Source organism: Mixophyes fleayi, chromosome 1, assembly GCF_038048845.1.
Source record: "Mixophyes fleayi isolate aMixFle1 chromosome 1, aMixFle1.hap1, whole genome shotgun sequence".
NCBI classification, from domain to species: Eukaryota; Metazoa; Chordata; class Amphibia; order Anura; family Limnodynastidae; genus Mixophyes; species Mixophyes fleayi.
Window position 1 is genome coordinate 231557165 of NC_134402.1, and position 21781 is coordinate 231578945.

Sequence of the window (21781 nt, forward strand, 5' to 3'; positions counted from 1 at the left end):
AGGACTTGATTGCAACACTACCTCGCAGTGGTTGGTAACTATTTCTTTAAATGGGGTGCCAGTTGCCGCATAAGATAGTCTATGTCAATATAACATTCCAGAGTTCTTGGATCTTAGGGTAATGCCGCAAATAATGAAAAATTCAGATTCTAGCTTTCATTTAGTTAGTACATTCTACAAAATGACAGCTAGAATCCGATTGGTTGCTATAGGCAACATCCCCACTTTTTCAAACCCACAGCTTAGTAAATCTAGCCCTAAGAGGTCATTGTACTAAACCAAATATGGAGAAAATAGCTGCATATTTCCACTGTTTATTCTATATTTGCCTTGGATCAGAGTTTCTGTCTACATTTATGTGCGGCTTTATGCCAGTGGGCAGGCCCGGAAGAGGAGTCAGGGAAGTGTTACAATATGCACACATGGGAATTATATTACTCATTATTATGTGGCATGTGCGTTCCTCTGCACTTTCCTGTACCAAAATCCAATTTTGGAGCACAGCTGTGTTGTATGTAAGAGACAATGTACATTAGTACATATAGCCCTAAATCCAAGGTGCTTAGATGTACTATAAGTGAAACACTGTATAAACACACAGCTCTCTAAACAGTAGTACAAGTGAGTGTGAAAGGCTGTAAACTGTTTTGATGTAAGAAACTATTTACAAAAAACTCTTGAGTTCTTCTAAGAAAATAATCATTAGATTTTTTAGCGATTCCTTTGCACATTATATGATGTACATCTTTCAAGGGGTAGTTAGCATAGGACAATGTTCTGCAGATATCTAGATAGGTTAACAAATTAATAAAATAAAAAAAACAGTTAGATTACAAAATGCAGGCATTATAAGCCTATAGCAACACTTTTTTCATACAATATCCACTTTTTTCTCTTACATTATCATTCATTTCTTTAACACCATATCATGAATAGATACAACATTTATGTTTCAGGTTTTTAGCTCTATACATGCCTTTAAACATTTGGAGTTTACTCTTATACCTGTGATATAGGCCTAGTACTGTGCTCCCATCTGCCTGCCTCTCCACCAAATACCCCTCCAGATCATAGCGGAGATAAGTCCATGATAGGGCAGGAATACGTATCACATCCTTGCTTGGAGGGGCCCAATACTGATAAATGTCTGAAAGAACATCATTATCTATGGAGAGGATATCCTTTAGTTCTGCTTCTGACAGACCACTCCTAAGATTCAGATAAGAACATAAATAAGATGTCACTTACAGGAGGAGTATTAGATTAGTAAGTGGTATTAGATATTTACTACATGGATTTGGTAAATACATTCCATATAACAACTGCAAGGATCGTTGTCTCAACCAAATATATTAAAACAGATAAAAGCGCTTTAACAAATGGGGAACTAACAAAAGCTGTTGCCTAGAGTGATACGTTTTAATGTATATTTTATTTATTATAATGTATATCTATAGTATAAATAGTAGATCTAAGTGTAAATAGTATTATTATGTTAGTTTATTTTTAGGAAAAATAAAAGTTCAGTGGTACAGTTAGTACTGAATTAATGAAATGTATTTAATTAGCTCTGGTAACTTTTCTTTATTACAAAGAAAGGTAAAATGTTGTAGACAACATATTTAATAGATTATTACAGCCTAAAGTAGCATATAGTCATCATGAAAAAATTATATATTCATTAGCATAATTGTCCAATAACCATTTTCCCATAGTTCCCTTGTAATTATTGTAACATAAAAATTGTATATTACTTTTTCTAATTCACACATATGTTGTATATTTTTTTCAAAGAAATTTTAACCAGATAAAATTATTTTTATAATTTTATGCAATATATTTTATTTATGTATTACAGACAATTTACAGTAATGGAATTGTATTTATTTGTTCTTGCTAACAATAGTACTATGTAAAGTTTGTTAGTGAGTTCCCTTCAAGACTAGAGTTTGTCTCCACCAATCCATCTGAGTCACCATATCCATTTTCTGGTTTCCACTCTGCAATAAATATAAATGTGATCTAGTAGTAACTAATATAGTACAGTATCTACTATTGGATCCAGTTCTGTTAGTGTTGCCTTGCAGAAGGGTGGTATTTCGGGCATCCCATGTATCTATTTATGCCTGCCTTCCAGTAGAAAATATCTGATGACATCACATAGTAATGTTTTGGAATTGCCTTTTAAAAGACATGGTCATTGACCACTGGGATACCACAATGGTTGGGTGCATGGGAAGATGCAGGCACCATCTTTAGTTGGCCTAACCATCATGCTGTAGTAATGAGTGATATTTACACGGTGTTTAGAAATGTTATACTGTAAAAATGTATCAAAAGGACTAAAATCAGCAAAAATAGAATATTAAAAAGTGAGTTGTACAGTTTTTGCACATGTAAAATACAGGTATATATAGTATGTGTGCACAGTGTGTATATAGGCTCTGTGGGTCTGTTTACAGTGGCTTTGAGTACACAGAGGTGCCTGTTTTTTTGTATATAATGTGTGTACAGTGTATGTTTGTGTTGATTTATTTGAGACTTGTTCTTATTTATCTGCTGTTAATGTGCTTTTTAGCACTAATACCTAAAATGACATTAAAAATAGGATGAATGGTTTCTCATACGCTTGCTCCAATTATTGTGTTCTAAAATTAGTATGCCGTGTTTCTTAGGTGTTAACCTGAGCTATCAGTACAAAGATTGTATTTCAAGTGCAACACATGAAAAGTGCATAGAAAAGGAGTAAAAACTGCATTTATGGTAAATAATGATCACAAATACATTTTTAGTTCATTTAATATAATGTACTAAAGCATGTGTCAGTTTTCATGTGTTACGCACTTTCCCAGCATATATATGTGTGTGAATAAGACTTCAGTCTTACACATTTGTCACTTATGTTCACAATATACATTGACCCCTCTCATCCTGTCTGCTGTATTTCAGTGGATACTATGTTTCCTGTCCTTCCAGCTCCATAATTGACTCTAACTTTATTTTTTTGAGCTCAGGATCAAAGAAAAATACAAGAATTGTGCATCAATAACAAAGTTAGTGATTATGGTAACAGAAAGCAGAGGAGCACTTAAGTGATAGGAATTTTTGTCGTATTTGAAAGAACTGATTTGAAACCCCTTCCCATCTGAAACGTAAATAAAATTATTTACCAACCTGGATGCAGCAATGTAACCCAGGGCATGAGATACCAGTAATTTGCCATGAAGATTTTCCAGCCGCTGGTACAACTGGTGTACAGCTTCTTTTGTGCTGGTGGCAATATGGAGCTCTGAGGATAGTGTGTAAGAGAACCATCTTTTGGCCTCATCAAATGCCAATTTAAGGAGCAGTGGTTGACCACATTTTCTGAAACTGTCCAAGACAATTTTATGTTGAGCGGGAGTTAATTTGCGCCCTACTGAAGACATAAGCATTTCAATCATTTGGCCACCTTGTTCGTCAGAGAGAGATTGGACTTCCAAATACGATGTTACATCTATGATGTTGTCTCGTAAAGTGTTCAGGATGCCTCCCTCTTCAGGTAATGTGGACAACACAATGTGTACATTGGTTGGACACTCTTTGGGCAGCCAGTGAAGATGATGGGCACCATCTGATGGGGAGAGTTGATCGAGTGAATCCAGGAACAGCACCAACGTATCTGTCTTTCTGTCAGATACTGTTGTAATAGTTTGATGAAAAAATCTTACTGTATCATTGTAAATGTTAGTGACCTGGGCAGTGGGTGGTGGCAGATCAAATGCTAAGGACACCTTAGTAGAAAAACAAGGAGATGTCATAAGACCACAGCAGTCTCCAACAATGTATGAGGGTAGGCAAAATATTTCAACATACGTACCTGATAACAAATACTTTTGAGAACATCATGGATCTCTGAACTTTGAGGTGAAGTTCCTAAAAGCCGCAGTACCAACACATGATGCCCATTGCTGGACTGTCTAAGCATCTCAAAAGCTTTACACATCAGTGCAGTTTTTCCAGACCCAGAAGCTCCATAGATGACAAGAGGAGGTCGCTCATGGTCACCCATCTCTTTGACTTGACCTAAAATACTTTCTAGCATCTCCTGTCGTCCACAAAATACTTTTGACTTTTCATGAGACAGGACAAGGTGATGTGTGACCTCCTGCATCAGCCATCCTAACCAAGGATGCTGTTTCTGGAAGCAAAGAACAAAATAATGATTTTTTTTTTTTCTATTTTTTCTTTTATTACTCGTTTATTTTGATAAGTCACACATAAGCATTTTCTGAGAGAACTGGATGTCCACCAAATAAACGTTTCATAAATTCCAGTTGTGTTGACCCAGAGGAAACCAAACAAAATCCCCAATGTGACAGTTGCCAATTTAGCATTATAGAGGGAAGCAGATAATTTTTTGACCCCCATAATGGCAATTGCTTAAATTTACTGGATCAATAAATTCCATAATACCATTTGCTAAGTAGAGCTGCAGAACCCATCTTATGCAGTTATCCTCCTTCTATTCCTCCTAGGATTGTATTCACCTTTGTAGTCACTGCCAACAGTGTTCTGTCAACTAGTATTCCTAAGTCCTTTTCCATCCCAGTAAAGTACTCCATGTAATGTTATATAATATAGTTATTACCACAGCCTAGGTACATAATGGTACATTTATCTACATTAAGTTCCAACTACCTCTTTTACAGCTCAGTTTGTTATTTTGTTTAAATCTTTCTGTAGCAAATTAATATCCTGCTCTGTGTTACTAATACTAAGAAAATACAGACACTTTGCATTTAAAGCCCTCTGCAAGGTCACTAATAAATAATAATAAAATTATGAAAAAGGACAGGGCCAAATATTGATTCCCGTGGTACACCAGTACAAATTTAATCCAGTCTGAGTTTCTCATATCTATAGGATAACAGACAAAAGGTAGGTTTGTCTTATATCTATATCTATATATATATTTCTACAAGGTATTTTAGAATTGCCTCACTCACTCAGAAGTCAGCATCATTGGTTTATAATTTATTGGTTCTAATTTTGTTCCCTTTTAAAAGATTAGTACCATATGTGATTTCCACTAGTCTTGTGGCACAGACACAGTTTTAAGGGAGTCTATAACTTTAATAAATAGCAGTCCATCAATTACTGAACGTAGTTCCTTTAGCACATGAGTGTGGATGCCATGAGGGCAAGTTGTTTTATCTATTTTAATCTTGTTTAGGTGCAACTGTATCTCTCTTGAGTTAGACAAGTAATAATTAATGGTGTGTATGGGCTGTTGTTGCACAACCTACTTCCTAGTGCTTGTACCTCCTTTATGAACACAAGCTAGGGCAGCCTGGGCCAAGGGCCACTGTGGCATATGGCCCCAGGCTGGTCCGATAGTCCTACAAGTTAGTATGCTGTGGCAGCCGTTGGTATGCTTACAATTGTAGTTCTACATTGTTTTTTTTACTATTTTTATTATTATCTTAACACCAACCTGATAGGGTTGTTGGGAAGGGCCTAGTGCTATCAGTATGGAGTTAGTTTCTTCTAGAAGGGGGCACTTTTTTATGGGCCCACTAACCCTAGGGAATTCAGTGCCGGACAGCCCCCCTATTACAAAAGAGCCCCACACTGTAGGTTTCATTGTTATAGTAAAACCAGTCCAGCCTGTCTGGTGCTAGTTGCAGTTTTTTAGGGGGAACCCACCCTGTTTGTTCCCCCACATTAGCTGTAACCAGCCCAGGCTAGGAACACTGGTGCTTGTTATTTTCTTTCTTTTCTTATACATATTTAAAATGCCAGTCATCATCATTATCATCAAGTTGTGGACGATTTAGGAGTATTTGGATGAAGCCACATTCTAACACACTATTATGAGTCGCACATCTTAAGATACATGCAGCTCAAAATAACTAGTAAGAGTTCAATTTTGCAACCTGCATTTTACATGTACGTTCAGGACACACAATTGTGTTCAACTCTAAATGAAGCTCAATAGCTGCCAAACTAAATAGTACCAAGTCCTTCATTCTCACTTCCTTCTAGTTGGTTCTTCTATCAAATGGAAAATATAGTGGCCTTTAGAAATAGCAAAATATCAGTGCTTTTTTTTTTTATTTTTTTACCGAAACCACTGGCTTCATAATCCCAAATCACATGATAAATGTTGCCCTATTGATTGCATGCCTGCTGCACTTCAAGTTTGTCATGTTTACCTGTGATTCCGGTAGGTCCATTTCTCTTCTGGATAAACAACTAAGTATCTGATGATTAACCACAGCAATGACTTGGTCACAGAGTTTCTGCAGGTATGTTGTCTTGGATGTTTGGTTACTTATCTCAACAGCATGCATTTTTACTTTTTCTGGGTGCTCCTGTAGTATCCGGGATTTTAGATCTCCTAAAAGTTCTTGAGCTTCTGTATCTGGGCTTCCATCTTCCCTAACATCGAAAAGAACCTTATCTCTACAAAGATTCATATCCTTCACTTCCCTGAAGAAAATAGTAGAGCCAGCCTCAATGGTACCAGAGTCCAAGAGTCCACTTTCAATCTCCCATTCTGTCACTGAAACACATTGCATGACAAACAGTAAATGTAACCACACCTTGTACTAACTGAACTACTTTATCCAATATCACAAGTGGAACTGTAGATATAGTTTAGTTTTCCTCTGTAGCTTCTTCCAAGTAAGACCATTTTTTATTGAAATTACCTGTTGTGTACGTCCATTATGGTAAATCATTGGACCCCATTGCAGAGCATAGTTACAGTATGAGTTATACATTCAAAAAACTATTTCAGCAACGTGGAAAACATCCCCTCCATTTTGGCTACTAGTCACCAATACGAAATCCACAGGTTGTTTACACCCCATTATCTAAAGGTGTGCCTCAACATTTCATGGAGCTGTAAATAAAATATTAAAGCATAGACCCCTTTGATCAGTATCAGACCATACCCAGTGTCCGTGCATGCATGCTGAACAAGTCTCTAAGACCGAGTCTGCAATAAGAAATAAATGGTCCTCCTTTGGATTCCAATGAGAGCTGAAAAGGTGACCAGGTAAAAAGAACTTGACATTATCAGATTTCACAGACAGTGTTCTGTAGAAATTTGATGTGTACATTGTTTTGATTCCATACATGTTTCAACAAGCTCCACACCCTGAAGTAAGCTCTCACACAGACAGGTAAATTTATGGATGTATTCGATGGCTCAAAGGCTCTCAGCTATTGAGACCAGTACAAATGAAAAGTACTAGAAGTAAGTGCTGGCAACAGCTGATTTAGAAGAATCATCAGTGAATTAAATTGGGTGTATGTGGTATGGGCTTAATGTGAAGCTTGGGATATGTGCATGCTTGTCTATCACTGTAAATATTTCTTTACTGGCAATTATGTACACAATTATTGATATCTGTACACCATATATGACTTATGTCCCAAATTACCAGTTAGAACCCAATTTGTCTTAAACTAGTCGTTAGAAATTTGGTTATTTAGAATATTTCTGGTTTTTAAATTGAATGAATTTCATAGTGCTGAAATGATTGCAGGTTTATAATTTAAAATGTATTGAAATGAAGCATGTCAGCCATGCTAGATATTTATTATGATCAAGCCCAATGGCTATCGGATGTTATAATGCATTAAATCATCAGCTGGAGAGCACTATATTAGATGTTAATCCTTGACCTGGCCAACAGCAAAGAATCTCTGTAAACTGTCTTTAAGAGTTGGGAGCTTTACCAAAATGTTGACCTTCACCAATGCGACTTCTTTATGTGATTCACAAACCTACACATTTAATCTAGAGTGTTATATTATCATACATCGTTCCAATATTGTGAGTACAGTGCTAATAGAAATAACAGTAAACAATAGAATACATTTCACAAATAACTTTTCTGTAGCACACATTATGTTAAACCACAATTTTGTTGAAAACAAAATTATAGATCTAACTTGACGGAGACTGCGGATTATGGAGTTTAAGTAAAAGGAATGTCCATCCTGCTGTACATTTCTGACTGCTAAACTGCCCCATTACAACTTTTATCATATATGTCTAACTGACTGTCTAACTGGTTGACAATTGCACTAGAGAGACTGTGAATTTCAAAAAAACTACAATCGGATAACATTCTCTTAGATTGGTTATTTACCTTACCCCCTTACTTCTTCTGTAATAGGCACCCAAGTGTACCATATATTTTGTAGGATGCCCTAGGAACATGATTCCAACTGCGCAACATCATTTATAGAGACCACAATAAATCTACTATGCTAAGGGGGTACTCCGTAAATAGTTGGTCTTGACCAAGATGGATGACCTCTTTAAGTGATTTACAAGCCTGCACAATTTATGTAAATGAATAGTGCTGCATTGTTGTTACAATACTGTGCATACAGTGATAGAAGAAATAACACTAAACATTAGAATACATTAAAAAATACTACAGATATGTAAATACAAACCTGATTTATAATACTTGTGTTTTTGCTTTAGTGTAATTAAGCCTTCTTTATGTGCATCTTGTGCAGCTGAGCGTAGTGCATGAGATAGTCGTCTCTCAATTTCTCGCCACTCCTTGGCCTCCTTTCCCTGGAGCTCTGCATGGGATGGGTTAGTATCAGAAAAATGAGGGAGATGAACTGTGATTGGTTGAAATACATAACTAGGCGGAACTGCATTCTCATCTTTCCAAAACCAGTGGGTCAAAAGGTGAGCTTCAGCTTTATCCTTGAGTATTTTTTTGTAAAGGATGTTAAATTCATCTTCATCAATAACTCGAGGGATGGGTCGAAAGCCATAGCGATTACCAACTAAACCCTTTTTGGAAAAAAATAACACATATTTAGAGATAGATGGTTAAGCTGACAACCCTAGCTCACCACTTTTTTGGTTCTCATCTCATAATTCAACTTTGATGAAACTAAGATTTTGTTTCTACTTTCTTATGCCCCTTACCTACTGGCATCAAATATCATGATCTTACTAGTCTTTTTAACAAGTTTAAAAAAAAAAAAGTTTAATAACAAAAAAAATGCCCGCAAATGAGGGGGGGGGGGGGCTATCTGTTTTTCTCTGTGGATCATCCTGTACTATCCTGGCCAGGTGGAACTGTGGAATCCATATTTGCTATCTAGGAGACTCACAGATAAGCCTTTATTTGTCTATTATCTTGTATGGGCATTTTTTATCTTTGTTATTAAACTTTTTTACTGTGGAGATTGAGTTTATGTGTGTATTTTACTCTAGTCCCTGTTTTATTACCAGTCTCATATTAGAATTTTAGGCTTACTGCACCATAATAGTTTTTCTTCTGAGATTCCAGCCTTTATCTGATGATATAAAGAATATATAGAAGAGGATTCTACTGCATATCTGCTATTGGAGTGTCTACATCAGATAAGCTACTTATTATTCTATTTTTGGTACGAGGCTTATTCACTTGTCTTTTCTGGAAAAAAAACTTTTTCCTTTGTGATACACTATGTGTGGCGCTTCTATTTTTGTTTTGTAAATAAACTTTACTGACTGGATACAGATAGTTTCCTATGTTGCATTAAAACATTTTTTTGGTAATATTTTATCTGCTACAATTAATAATTTAAAGTAAGATGTTTTGTATATCCTTAAGTGGCATCCTACATTGATTTGACATTAGATACATTATTATGAATTATGTCTTTTTATGTGTTTTATTTTGTACCATTTTATTCTCTAACATCAGATCGCTAAATAGATAACTGCATCTATTTTATAAATTAATATTCAACTAAATGTATTTTAAATTAAATTATAGCACTGTAATGACTTTCTATATTTGCCTCTTGGTGACAGTGTCCTACATGTACTGTTAGTTTTCTTATAGATACAATTTGCCTTATTGTTTGAGCAAAGATGATGGTCTGTTGTAAATGACACTGATCTTCCCCTTTCACACTCGTGGGATTATGTAATAGCAGGTTCTGTGGGAGTAGTACTTTTCCATTTTGTATGAGAATTTATCTGCCCAGTTAATTGTACCTGTGGCACTATCCTTTTTCTTTCATAACAAATATAAAAAAGGACATTGCCTTCTCAGGCATTCTATGTGTATGTATGATGAGAGGCAGAATATTCTTTCATCACAATGTGTGCTCTGATTTGAATATCAAGGAACCAGGATTACACTGTGTCTAAAGGCATTAGAGTTAAACTTATCTCCCTTGTATATATTCTTAGACACCCATGCAATGCTACATGTAACCACACATCTGAGTTGTTTATACAATGGCTATAGAATCATCCCCAGGGAAGGTGTGTTTAAATTTGTATTATGAAGTTAAAGATACCCAGGAGAGGTTTGTTATCTATCATCAGTAAACACAAAGGGCAGGTAACTGCACAATTTTATTCAACACAGACTTTACCATTTTAATATGTCACCTAACGTTAGTATAGCCAAAAGACTAAATTGTGGGCCAGGTTTCCGGGTTGCCCTTCATACAAGTGGCTAATGATAAGGGGTAAATGTATCAAGCTGAGAGTTTTCTGGCGGGTTTGAAAAACCAATCAGATACTAGCTATCATTTATTTAGTACATTCTACAAAATAACAGCTAGAATCTGATTGGTTGCTATAGGCAACATCTCCACTTTTCAAACCCGCCGGAAAACTCTCAGCTTGATACATTTACCCCAAGTGTCAGTCTGCCTTTGCATCCAACCCTAAGTTTCGTAAGTCACATATCTGGCGATCAGGAAACCCCAAAAGCAGAATGTGGGACTCGACAATCATGAACCCCAGGTTACGAACCCCCCATCATGAATCCCAGGTTACACATATCTGTCCTATTCCACCCTTTCACACTTTTTCTCTAATCCACACACCATTAAAAATAAAGAGTTAATGGGCCATTGTATTTATTCAACTGTAAGTCCACCTATGCAAGAGGGAACTCAAATATAATTCCTGACAAATGTACTGTGTTGACATATACCGCGTATAGGGACCTTGTAGCTCCAAGTCTTGAAAGCCAAGTAGGTGTTTTGTAATGCAGATGTTCAGCTTATGTATAAAGTCATACTGGATATGTCAAAAGGAAAGGTTAGGAAGGGTTTATAGATAAATGGCCTGAAGTAAAAACTGTCATGATGGATTAATTATCTCTCCATTTTCCCCACTCTCTATAGTTCTTTTTTCGTGTTCATTTACCATTATAACAGTTGGAGTCCAGAATGCAGAATGCAGTTTAAGCCAGCCCTTTGTCAGAAAATTATATAAATGTATTTTATTAATCATATCTCATTCTTTAAAGTAAATCAGACATGCAGTCATAGACACACAAGTAAAACACAATTATTGTAACAGAGAGAACTGGAAAATACCTACAATGAAATAGGGTCCAATAGAGGTCCTCTGACAGGCTTCAATCTCCTTCAGACACAGTTCTGTAGTTATATGATCCACTGAGGCATAATCTCGGACTCCCCAACGCATGTCCACCACCTATAGGAAGGCACATTTTACAGAACATCTATCAGTAGTGAAGGCATGATTATCAAATAAGCTGACTAGGGTGCAAGATTTTTGGGGGTGCAAAATTGTCACAGGGAGAGGAATAATTTGAAATTCATTTTAAAATATATGAGGATAGTTGTTCTCCAAATTAAGAAGAAAACATGGAAGTAAAATATAGGTTTTAAACTTGATATATTCCCTCAGGCAGACACTAGAGGATAAGCGAGTAGAAGAGGCAAGGATGGCAACAGATGCTGGTGCGACTGCCCCCCTCCACCTTCATCTCTTCAATGTCATTAGCGCTTGTTCAAACCTCCATTCTGCTATATAGTGCTGATTTTAATGAAAGTAATTGAGTGACAAAGATTGCTGTGACCTGTGTAAAAGGCAAAGAGGAGTTGCATTTCAAAAACATGCAAACATGAACATTGGAGAGTGGAGGAAGCTGGATATTAAATTAAGGACAAGTTCATTTTCACCTTTAGCCTGGTGTGAAAGACGAGGAGGCAATATGAGTGTATTAGCCTAGGGTGGCCTAAACCCTTAAACAGACCGTGCTAGTTGTACACTGCGGTAGTAGTGTAACACTTACTAGTAGTAGTCATTGTTACATTTATGCCTTCTAGATAAAGATCAGTTATTTCAATGAAACTGCTTTTCAAGCTGCTGCTTGCAACAGCTCCTGAGTATTATAGAAACATGCAGCAAAAGAAGTTATGCTATCCCCTTAATCAGAGAACTTAAATTGACAGGTCAAAATTGATTATAGGCTGGGTTAAAATAAATTTTCCCTAGCAGTGTAAAAGAAAACATTAAATCTACCTGTACCCCAAACTTTATGTTGTGCCAGCCATGTTGGTGGTAATGCCCTTACCCCAAGAATAGGTTCCACCATATCAATGTCTTCTGTACGTTTTCTTAGGGCATGGGTGGCAAACATAAAAAAAACAAATACTTTTAAATATAGCTGTGAATACTTGTAAAACACAAGCATCAAAATGTATTGCAAGTAAAACAAATCAGCTATTATACATAATAATTTTCCCAGTGCTAGTGATAAATATACAATACATAAATCACCCTAGTGATATACAATAAAGAGAGCATCCTAATGACGGCTATAGAGTACAGAGGGCATCCAAGTGACAACCATACAATACAGAGATTATCCAAGTGATGGCCATACAATACAGGGTGCATCCTAGTGTGCAATACGCACTGCATCCCAGTGAGAACCGTACAATACAGAAAGCATCCTAGCAACTACCTTACAATACAGAGAGCATTCAAGAGATGGCCATACAATACACAAAGTTTCTAAGCGATGACCATACAATACAGAGAGCATTCTAGTGACAGATGTTCAATACAGAGAGCATTTTAGGTATATACAGTATATACAATGCGAAGACAATCCTAGTGTCGCCAAACAATACAGAGTGCATCCTAGTGATCGACATACAATACAGAGAACATTGTAATGATTGCCATATACCATGTCTTTTCTATGTGATATTCTCATTGTTAATTCTCATATTCTAATTGGGGAACCAGTTACCTCTAATGTTAATCCATGTTTCTGGCAGAAAGCTTGCACCTCAGGGTAGGCTAATTCCATTAGTGCATCACGTTCCTCTGCCATGTCTGAAAGGGATACATGACAATAAATCACTACAATGAGATGCAAAACACGTGTTTAAAGACAAACAGCACTACAAAAAGCCATTTGGGTTATTTATCAAAAGGGAGAAAAACTACAAGACGTACAGCATATATTCTAATAAAGGTATTTAATAAAAGAGACTTGGTTGTTTAATAACTAATAGGAGTGCCTGTGTCTTTTACTGCTACATTATTAATGGTGCACATAAACACTGCTAATACCTAGTACATTGAAGGCACCACTGTTGTTTGCACAAAATAGGAAGTAGCTTCAATGTTCTGTTAGGTTAGTAGTATAATACACTCCCTGACGCAGAAGTTATGTAAGGCCTCATACACAGGGCTGTTATTGAATCGCATTTGAGGAGCATTCTCAAAGTTAATGAAAATGCAATGAAGCACTATGTAAATAGTACACTACACTGCAGGGAAGTCCTGAGATGCATTAATAACAATAAACATTTTTTGAATACTGTGTTAAAAGCAAGGAAGAGTAAAAGGTTTTGTTCATGCTTTAACTAGCATTGTTTTTCTTTATAGATCTAGCGCTCTTCTTCAGTTTTTTGGACCTCAGAATAATATGATGACCATTGACAGTGATTCAGTTTGACCGGCTGTCACTGTCCAACTTACTATCGGACGGGCTTGGAATTGCCAATTTTCTTCTCTCCGGCTTATGTTCACGGAAGTATAACACAGAGCTGTTATCGTGAACCTCTATTTACCCTGTGGATAGTATTGGTCGAGCCAGGCATCCTCAAGTCTTGTTCATTTACTCTGCTTAATAACATTGTGGTAGCACAAGTTGGATGAGTCTTTTCACTATATTGACCGGGAACTGTAAGTCATTACAATTGAATTTTTCTATCTATCAATGGTCTCTGGCTGAGCGCTACTTTTCAACTGACTTTGTTTTTAGGCTGTACCGATATCCATTTTTATACATATACAATCGTTATGTGCAGTGACTATAATTAGCACCACAAACTCGTTTCATAGTTTCACTTAATAGTGGATATAGTGCTATGACTGTCCTCTGTTATTAGAGTATTTGAATTTTCTATGTTCGTCCTTATGAACAATTGGAATGTTGTTAATAATTTGTCTGTGATTTACAGGTTGTAAATTGTTGTATTTGTGTATTGTGTCATTACATTTTATATTTTTTTATTATATAATTTTAGCATCGTGTTTGATCCCTGATTGATCTCTGCACTGTCTTTTCACTTTTTATTTCTTGTTTAGCACTGCAAATGATTGTTACTGTATACCAGGAATAACTCCTAATAGATTATGATCAGTGCATATAATTTATTTAATGCCACTAACTCTAACTCAACCTTACCTGAAAAGGTGGAGCTTATGAATAGCCGCACAATGTTGGATGGCTCTGTAGGAAGAATTAGAGCTTTCCCTCTGAGCATGTCCTTCATGTTCCCTGGGTCCATTTTGCTGCAGAGAACATGTTGATATTAATATACAATAATATAGTTATTATGATATTGGAAGTTTGCTCACACTGGTTAACCAATGCACTGGAACAAAGTAGCTGCTTACAGGAATCAAGACACCTTTCCCAGCATATACCACCATTTTTTGTTAGCATTTATATCTTTTAGTTGCTCGTTCAACTGGGATATTATAGAGTAAATTAAGTCAGTCCAATATGAAATTGCATATAACAGTAATCACAAATAAGTGCCCACACCATGACAAGTTCTTATGACATAATATGTATGCAATGTTATCTTGCTAAGTAAATGCTCTAGTTATGCAATATCCTACAGACAAGCAATTTGCACCTTTCTCCACATGAATACAATGGACTTCATTTACAGTTGGGCGAATGTCCATGTTTGTAGCTTAGTTGAACGCATAGTCGTATTGTGCATGTGTACCAAAATGCATTTGTATGTAGAAGTACAAATATGCTCTAATATTTTTGGATATCTATTTATGAATGTTACTAGTAAGTAGTCCATATAGAGCATCTTGCATTTTAAAGTATCACCAATTCTGTTGCTTATTTTCCTTTTGTATTTGTTTAATATAAATATCAATTGGTGAATATATAACAAAATTAATGTTACATATATTATCTTTCTTTCTAAAAGTTAAATACTGACTGTACACTGAAATTTAAAGTTGATATTTGTGTGGTACATGAAAAAACAGTCAGTATTTAACTTATGTGCAAAACAAAATAGTAATTTGCACCCCTTGCATTGTAACATGATTTTGTCCAGGAGACTGAAATAAGAAGTTTCTCAATTTAAGATCCTTAATGAATCAGCTCCCTAGTGCCTATAGAGACCATACGCAATTGAGAAAGTCCTCTAGTAAGGACGAAACACGTTAGTAGGTTTTTACAGAAAACTGGAATTGAAACCAACAAGCTTCTGTAGTATCAGTAACACCTGCAGTGTCGTACCGACACAGGCTTCAACATTGCAACGAAGAATCTGGAACAGGTTTCTTCCATTCAGACACAGAAGAACATCAACACGAGACAAGCAGGGATAGCTTGTCTCTATACCCATCCTCTCCCCCGCCTAGGGCCCAAATCTCTCTATCCTATCTCTCACCCCTCCCCCCTCGCTCCATCAACCCTGACAATCTCATCCCTCCCTTTTTCGTGTGCCCTCTGGAACTCCAGGTCTGTCCGTAACAAACTGTCCTCCATTCACGACCTCTTCATCTCTAACTCTCTTAATCTTCTTGCCATAACTGAAACCTGGCTCACTTCTTCTGATACTGCCTCCCCTGCCACTCTCTCCTATGGGGGCCTCTCTTTCACCCACTCCACCAGACCAGACAAGCGTCCAGGAGGGGGAGTGGGCCTCCTCCTATCCCCTAACTGCACTTTTCGGGTCATACCCACTCTACCTTCCCTCTCCTTCTCCTTCTTTGAAGTCCATTCTATTCGGCTCTTCTCCCCCATCCACCTCCGTGTCTCCGTCATCTACCGTCCCCCTGGCCCTACCTCTCTTTTTCTCGACAACTTCGCCGCCTGGCTCCCCCACCATCTTTCCTTTGACCTGCCCTCCATTATACTGGGTGACTTTAACATCCGTGTTGACAACTGTTCTGACCCTGCCACCATCAAACTTCTCACTCTTTCCTCCTCCCTTGCACTCACTCAGTGGACCTCCTCCCCTACCCACTGTCTTGGTCACTCCCTCGACCTTGTCTTCTCTCACCTCTGTGATCTCTCTGACTTCTCCAACTCTCCCTTCCCACTCTCCGACCACCATCTCCTCTCCTTCTCTCTGTCCTCCTCCCCTTCTCCCACCTCGCCTAAAGCCACCCTCACCAGGCGCAACCTTGACGTCATTGACCCCATCTCCTTCTCCGCCTCTCTTGAAACTCTCCTATCACCCCTTCCCTCTCTGGCCTGCCCTGATCAGGCGTCCTCTCTCTACAACCAATCCCTCACTACTGCCCTGGACACCATCGCCCCGGCCTCTTCTATCCGCCGTCGTCGCCTTACTCCCCAACCCTGGCACTCCAAACTCACCCGCTCCCTCCAAAAGTGCTCTCGCACAGCTGAACGCCTCTAGAGGAAATCTCGTTCCCTGGCTGACTTCCTTCACTTCAAATTCATCCTCACCTTTTTCTGCTCTGCCCTGTCCCTCGCTAAACAATCCTTCTTCAAGTCGCTCATCTCTTCTCAGTCCTCCAATCCCCGCCGCCTCTTTGCCACATTCAACTCCCTCCTCTCCCCCCCCTCCCACTGTCCCGCCTTCCCTCTCGGCATCTGACTTCGCCTCCTTTTTCTCTTCCATAATTGAAGCCATCAGACGCAACATCTCCTCCTCCCACCCCTCTCCCCCCACCCCCACCGCTTCACCTCCCGCCATCAACCAGCTGTGGTCCTCCTTCATCCCCACATCAGGTGAAGAAGTTCGCTCCCTTATTCTTTCCTCTCCACCCTTTACCTGTCCTCTTGATCCCATCCCCTACCACCTCCTTTGCTCTCTCTCTCCTACTGCCTGCTCCTACCTCGCACACCTCTTCAACCTATCACTCTCCTCTGGCATTGTCCCATCCTCATTCAAACACGCTCTTATCTCCCCTATCCTTAAGAAACCCAATCTCGACCCCACCTCTCTTGCTAACTACCGCCCTATCTCTCTTCTCCCATATGCCTCCAAATTACTTTTGCGGATTGTCTGCAACTGCCTCACCAGACACCTCTCTGACAACTCCCTCCTTGACCCTCTCCAATCCGGCTACCGCCCCCTCCACTCCACTGAAACAGCCCTGGCTAAAGTTACCGATGATCTCCTATCAGCCAAATCCAAGGGTCACTACTCCATACTCATCCCCCTTGACCTCTCCGCGGCCTTCGACACCATGGACCACCCTCTCCTACTGCAAACTCTTCTCTCACTCGGCCTCTCTGGCTCTGTCCATGCCTGGTTCACCTCATACCTTGCTAATCGCTCCTTCTCCATATCCAAGTCTGGTTCTTCCTCCACCCCCTCCCCTCTCCCCGTTGGAGTCCCTCAGGGCTCTGTTCTTGGCCCTTTACTCTTTTCGCTCTCTACTTCCTCCCTTGGGGCTCTCATCTCCTCGTTCGGTCTTCAGTATCACCTATATGCTGATGATATTCAACTCTACATCTCTTCTCCTGATCTTTCCTCCTCCCTCCTCTCTCGTGTAACTGACTGCCTCTCAGCCATCTCCTCCTGGATGTCCTCTCGCTTTCTTAAAATTAACATCTCCAAAACCAAACTCATTGTCTTTCCCCCACCCAGACTCCCTTCCCACCATGACCTCTCTATCGTTGTTAACAACTCCACTATCTCCTCTGTCACCCAACTCCGCTGCCTAGGAGTCACTCTTGACTCCTCTCTCTCTTTTGCCCCCCACATTTAAACCCTTGCCCAAGCCTGTCGCTTCCAACTCCGTAACATTGCCCGCATCCGTCCCTTCCTCTCTCAAGATGCCACCAAAACTATCATCCATGCTCTCATCATCTCCCGTCTCGACTACTGCAACCTCCTCCTTACTGGCCTCCCTTGCTCCCACCTTGCCCACCTCCGCTCTATACTCAATGCGGCTGCGAGACTCATCTTCCTCTCACGCCGCTCCTCCTCTGCCTCCCCTCTCTGTCTTTCCTTACACTGGCTCCCCTTCCCCTACAGAATCCTTTTCAAACTCCTCACCACCACTTACAAGGCTCTCTCTCAGTCTACTGCCCCTTACATCTCCAACCTCCTCTCCATTCACACTCCCGGCCGCTCCCTGCGCTCGGCCAATGATCGCCGCCTCTCTTCCACTCTGATCACCTCTTCCCACTCTAGAATCCAAGACTTCTCCCGTGCTGCCCCCCTTCACTGGAACGACCTCCCTCGCTCCATTCATCTCTCACCCAATCTGTGCTCCTTCAAGCGGGCACTTAAAACTCACCTGTTCCTTAAGGCCTACCAACCATCCACTTAACCTCTCACCTCTTCTGGTTCTCCCCTGCCCCCTTTCTCTCTCCACGTTGCTTCACTGGCTCCCTTATGTACCTGATTCTGTTTACCCTCCCTTAGGATGTAAGCTCGTATGAGCAGGGCCCATCTTCCCTCCTGTCTCCATACCTGTTCTTCCGCTCCGTCTCTACTGTATCTGCCTGCCTGGAGTTTCTGAAGTACTGGTACTTTGTGTTTATTGTTCTGTACTGTTTTACCCTGTATAGTCTACTGTTTGTACCATGCGGAAACCTTGTGGCGCCTTACAAATAAACGATAATAATAATAATAGCGTGTAAGGTAAGTTGTCAGCCTGCACGTCTGTTTCAGTTCCTATATTTCATTCTTTTTTTTCACATCAATGATTTTTATTGAAACTTTTCAAGAGATATATGGGGATACAGAAATCAAAAAAGAGACGGTCAAAAGAAGGGAAGACACATGGTGGACCCCACGCACAGGGGGGTGGAGTAGTTATTTAGGTAAAACATAATCATGTCAGCAATATATATAAAAAATAAAACAGGTAAACAGCAATATACTCTGTCCTTAATGTAAGCATTACGGTGCACCTGGACTGTCCGTAACATATTCGTGCCACCTAAACTATCTCATAATGGGGGCAGAGCATGTCTTTTGTCTCCAATCCAAAGCTACATTGAATCTTTGAGACGATTACGGTTATAGTAGAGGGGGCAGGGGACTTCCTTTTGGGCCCTAGTTGCAATCAACATATGTCCCAGAATATATCAGTCATGTTTGATAAACATGAAGCGCTAAGGCACGGTTTGGAGTGACGGGGGGCTTTCAATACAGTGGAGATCAAACCGAAAACATCACTCCAGAGCAGCTGAATCACTGGGCATGTCCAAAAGACATGAAAAATGTCAGCCACCTGGGTGCACTGGCACAAACAGAATTTTGATTGGTTTGACCAGATAGTGTGTAGCTGATCCAGGGTGAGTTATACTTGGTTAAGAAGTTTGACCTCCATTTCTGTGGTTGATGCATTTAGACATACGGTGGGAGATTGAGTAGATAGTTTCCCAGTGCTCTGAGGTAAGGGTCAGACAAATGTCAGATTCCCAAAGTAGTTGATCGGGGGCTGTAGAGGAGGGGGTCAGGGAGTGAAGGTATTGATACCAAAACGTTATCCCGCCTCTGCTTGAGCCCTTTGTCAATCTATCTAAGACAGAAGCTGGCAGGAGGGAGAGGGAGTAAGAGGTCTTGGAAGTGGACACAACCCAATGCCTAATTTGCAAGTATTTATACATCTCAGCAGGAGGGAGGTGGTAACAGTCTTGGAGCAGGGTGAAAGGAAGGAGAAGACTTTTGCGCAAACAGGTCCAATAGGGAGTTTAGCCTTTTGTTCCGCCAGGAGGAAAGGTTCAGAACTGGAATAAGTGTACATAAGACTTGAAGGGAGAGATTGCGGGTTGGGAGTGCAAGTTCTTTGTGTAACATAATCAATCTATCCGACACCTACATGGCCTCCAAGATGGACAATAATCTACTAGCAGCTGAGGGGTGCACAGCCTCTTATTTAAAGCACATTAGCCCAAAAATATTACTGGCCGCGTAGCCTATGGTTCAATGACATTATCTACTTTCTACTTAGGCCGTACAATTTGCCAGTATTGGCACCAATATTGTGGTGTACATGGCACGGTTATGTCTAATATATACACTTCTCTTTACCTAGGACATGCGTGTTAAAATGTACTTGATGTTAGGAACATACCAATTAGGAATACATAACTTGTTTTCTATCTAATTATTTTTTCTTTAATATCCAAGCAGCATTGTTTAAAAAATAGTTAAAATAAATCAAGGTTAATGTTGTGAAGATAAAATGCGAGATATGAGATTGCCTACTTGTTCCACTCTCTAGGCACATGTAATATAAGAAAAGTTCACTACACAGTGTAAAGTCGTAACACAATACTAATGCAAAAAATTGTGGCTCTGGAGGTATTGTACTGTTTTACTACTGGGATAAATCTGTTAAACCATTTTCTTTCAAGTGTAATTGCTATTCTTTTCAGGAATGTAAAAAAAACTAATGTGCTTCAATATTACAATATACTTAGCTGCTACAGATAGTGTATTAGTGGCATCTTGTCAAATAAGTCATGCTGTGCTACACACCAGCATGAATATGTACAATTTGCTAACATATAACTAAGTGCAGTCTCTAATCTCAAGCAGAGTTTTCAAAATCCTGTGCAGATAAGCTCATAAATAGACCTAGATTGGAAAACTGGCAGCAACTTGCAGAGGTGTTGGCTAGTTTGTGAGAATATTTGGGCTGGTCTGGGCTCCCAAATGTTTGTTAAAGTGGCTACTCAGCAGGGGAGGGCTGGCAAATTTCAGCCCGGGGCAAGACTTGACTCAGCTGCCTGTTTTAATGGGAACAAAATGCAGGTAGCCCAGTGAGCCAGCCCAAACAGGCCCACTATGGGACCGGCTCAGGGGCAAATGCCCCCCATCCTAACCTGCGCCTGGTACTCAGCCTCCTAGCCCTGCTTTTAATAATGTAGACTTGAGCCATGACTGCTGCAAGCTTTGCAATGGAACCAATTCTTACTGTACAGTGATGGCACCAATAGATAACAGGGGCGCACGGAGGATTGTCGGGGGGGGGGGGGGGGGTTTCTCCCCGCCGATCGAAAAAAAACCCAAAACCACGAGAGAGAGCTGTAGCTCCGTTTCGCCAGCGCTGTCCTATACAGCAGCCGCGGCGCTGTCTAAGAAGTGTCTGCGGCGGTGCTGTATACAATACAGCACCGCCGCGGACGCTTCTTTGACAGCGCCGCGGCTGCTGTATAGGACAGTGGCCACTTAGTTAGTGCAGGGGGGTTTCTAGAGACTCAGAAACCCCCCCTGTGTGCGCCACTGGATAACTACAACCCTTAGACTCATCTACAAACCAGAAAAATTCAAGAAACATTCTTTTACATCCATTTACTGGATGGCACTATAAGATGGGAATGTACATGGTGATAAAAGAAAAACACTATGTAATGTTCTGCCCTCTATCACTTTTATTCTATCTTCTAAGTACTGAGATATTGTTTATTTCAGTCTCAGGGAGCATTGGGATTGTTTATGTACTTTTCATATAAAGTGCATCAGAATATTAAAAATGACACCCCCAATTCCACCT

At 39.6% G+C, this 21781-nt stretch overlaps 1 protein-coding gene across 1 annotated transcript in view; it reads right to left on the bottom strand.

Moving 5' to 3' along the window:
• Window positions 1-21781, bottom strand: part of NWD1 (NACHT and WD repeat domain containing 1) — a 61761-nt gene that overhangs the window by 26681 nt on the left and 13299 nt on the right. The window contains exons 2-9 of the mRNA XM_075207208.1: window positions 14499-14605; window positions 13050-13135; window positions 11363-11479; window positions 8461-8815; window positions 6198-6547; window positions 3860-4180; window positions 3175-3773; window positions 1006-1209 (exon numbers count right to left, since the gene is read on the bottom strand). Coding sequence (XP_075063309.1) covers window positions 1006-1209; window positions 3175-3773; window positions 3860-4180; window positions 6198-6547; window positions 8461-8815; window positions 11363-11479; window positions 13050-13135; window positions 14499-14601 — 2135 coding nt within the window. The 5' untranslated portion in view covers window positions 14602-14605. The remainder of the gene's footprint in view (window positions 1-1005; window positions 1210-3174; window positions 3774-3859; window positions 4181-6197; window positions 6548-8460; window positions 8816-11362; window positions 11480-13049; window positions 13136-14498; window positions 14606-21781) is intronic.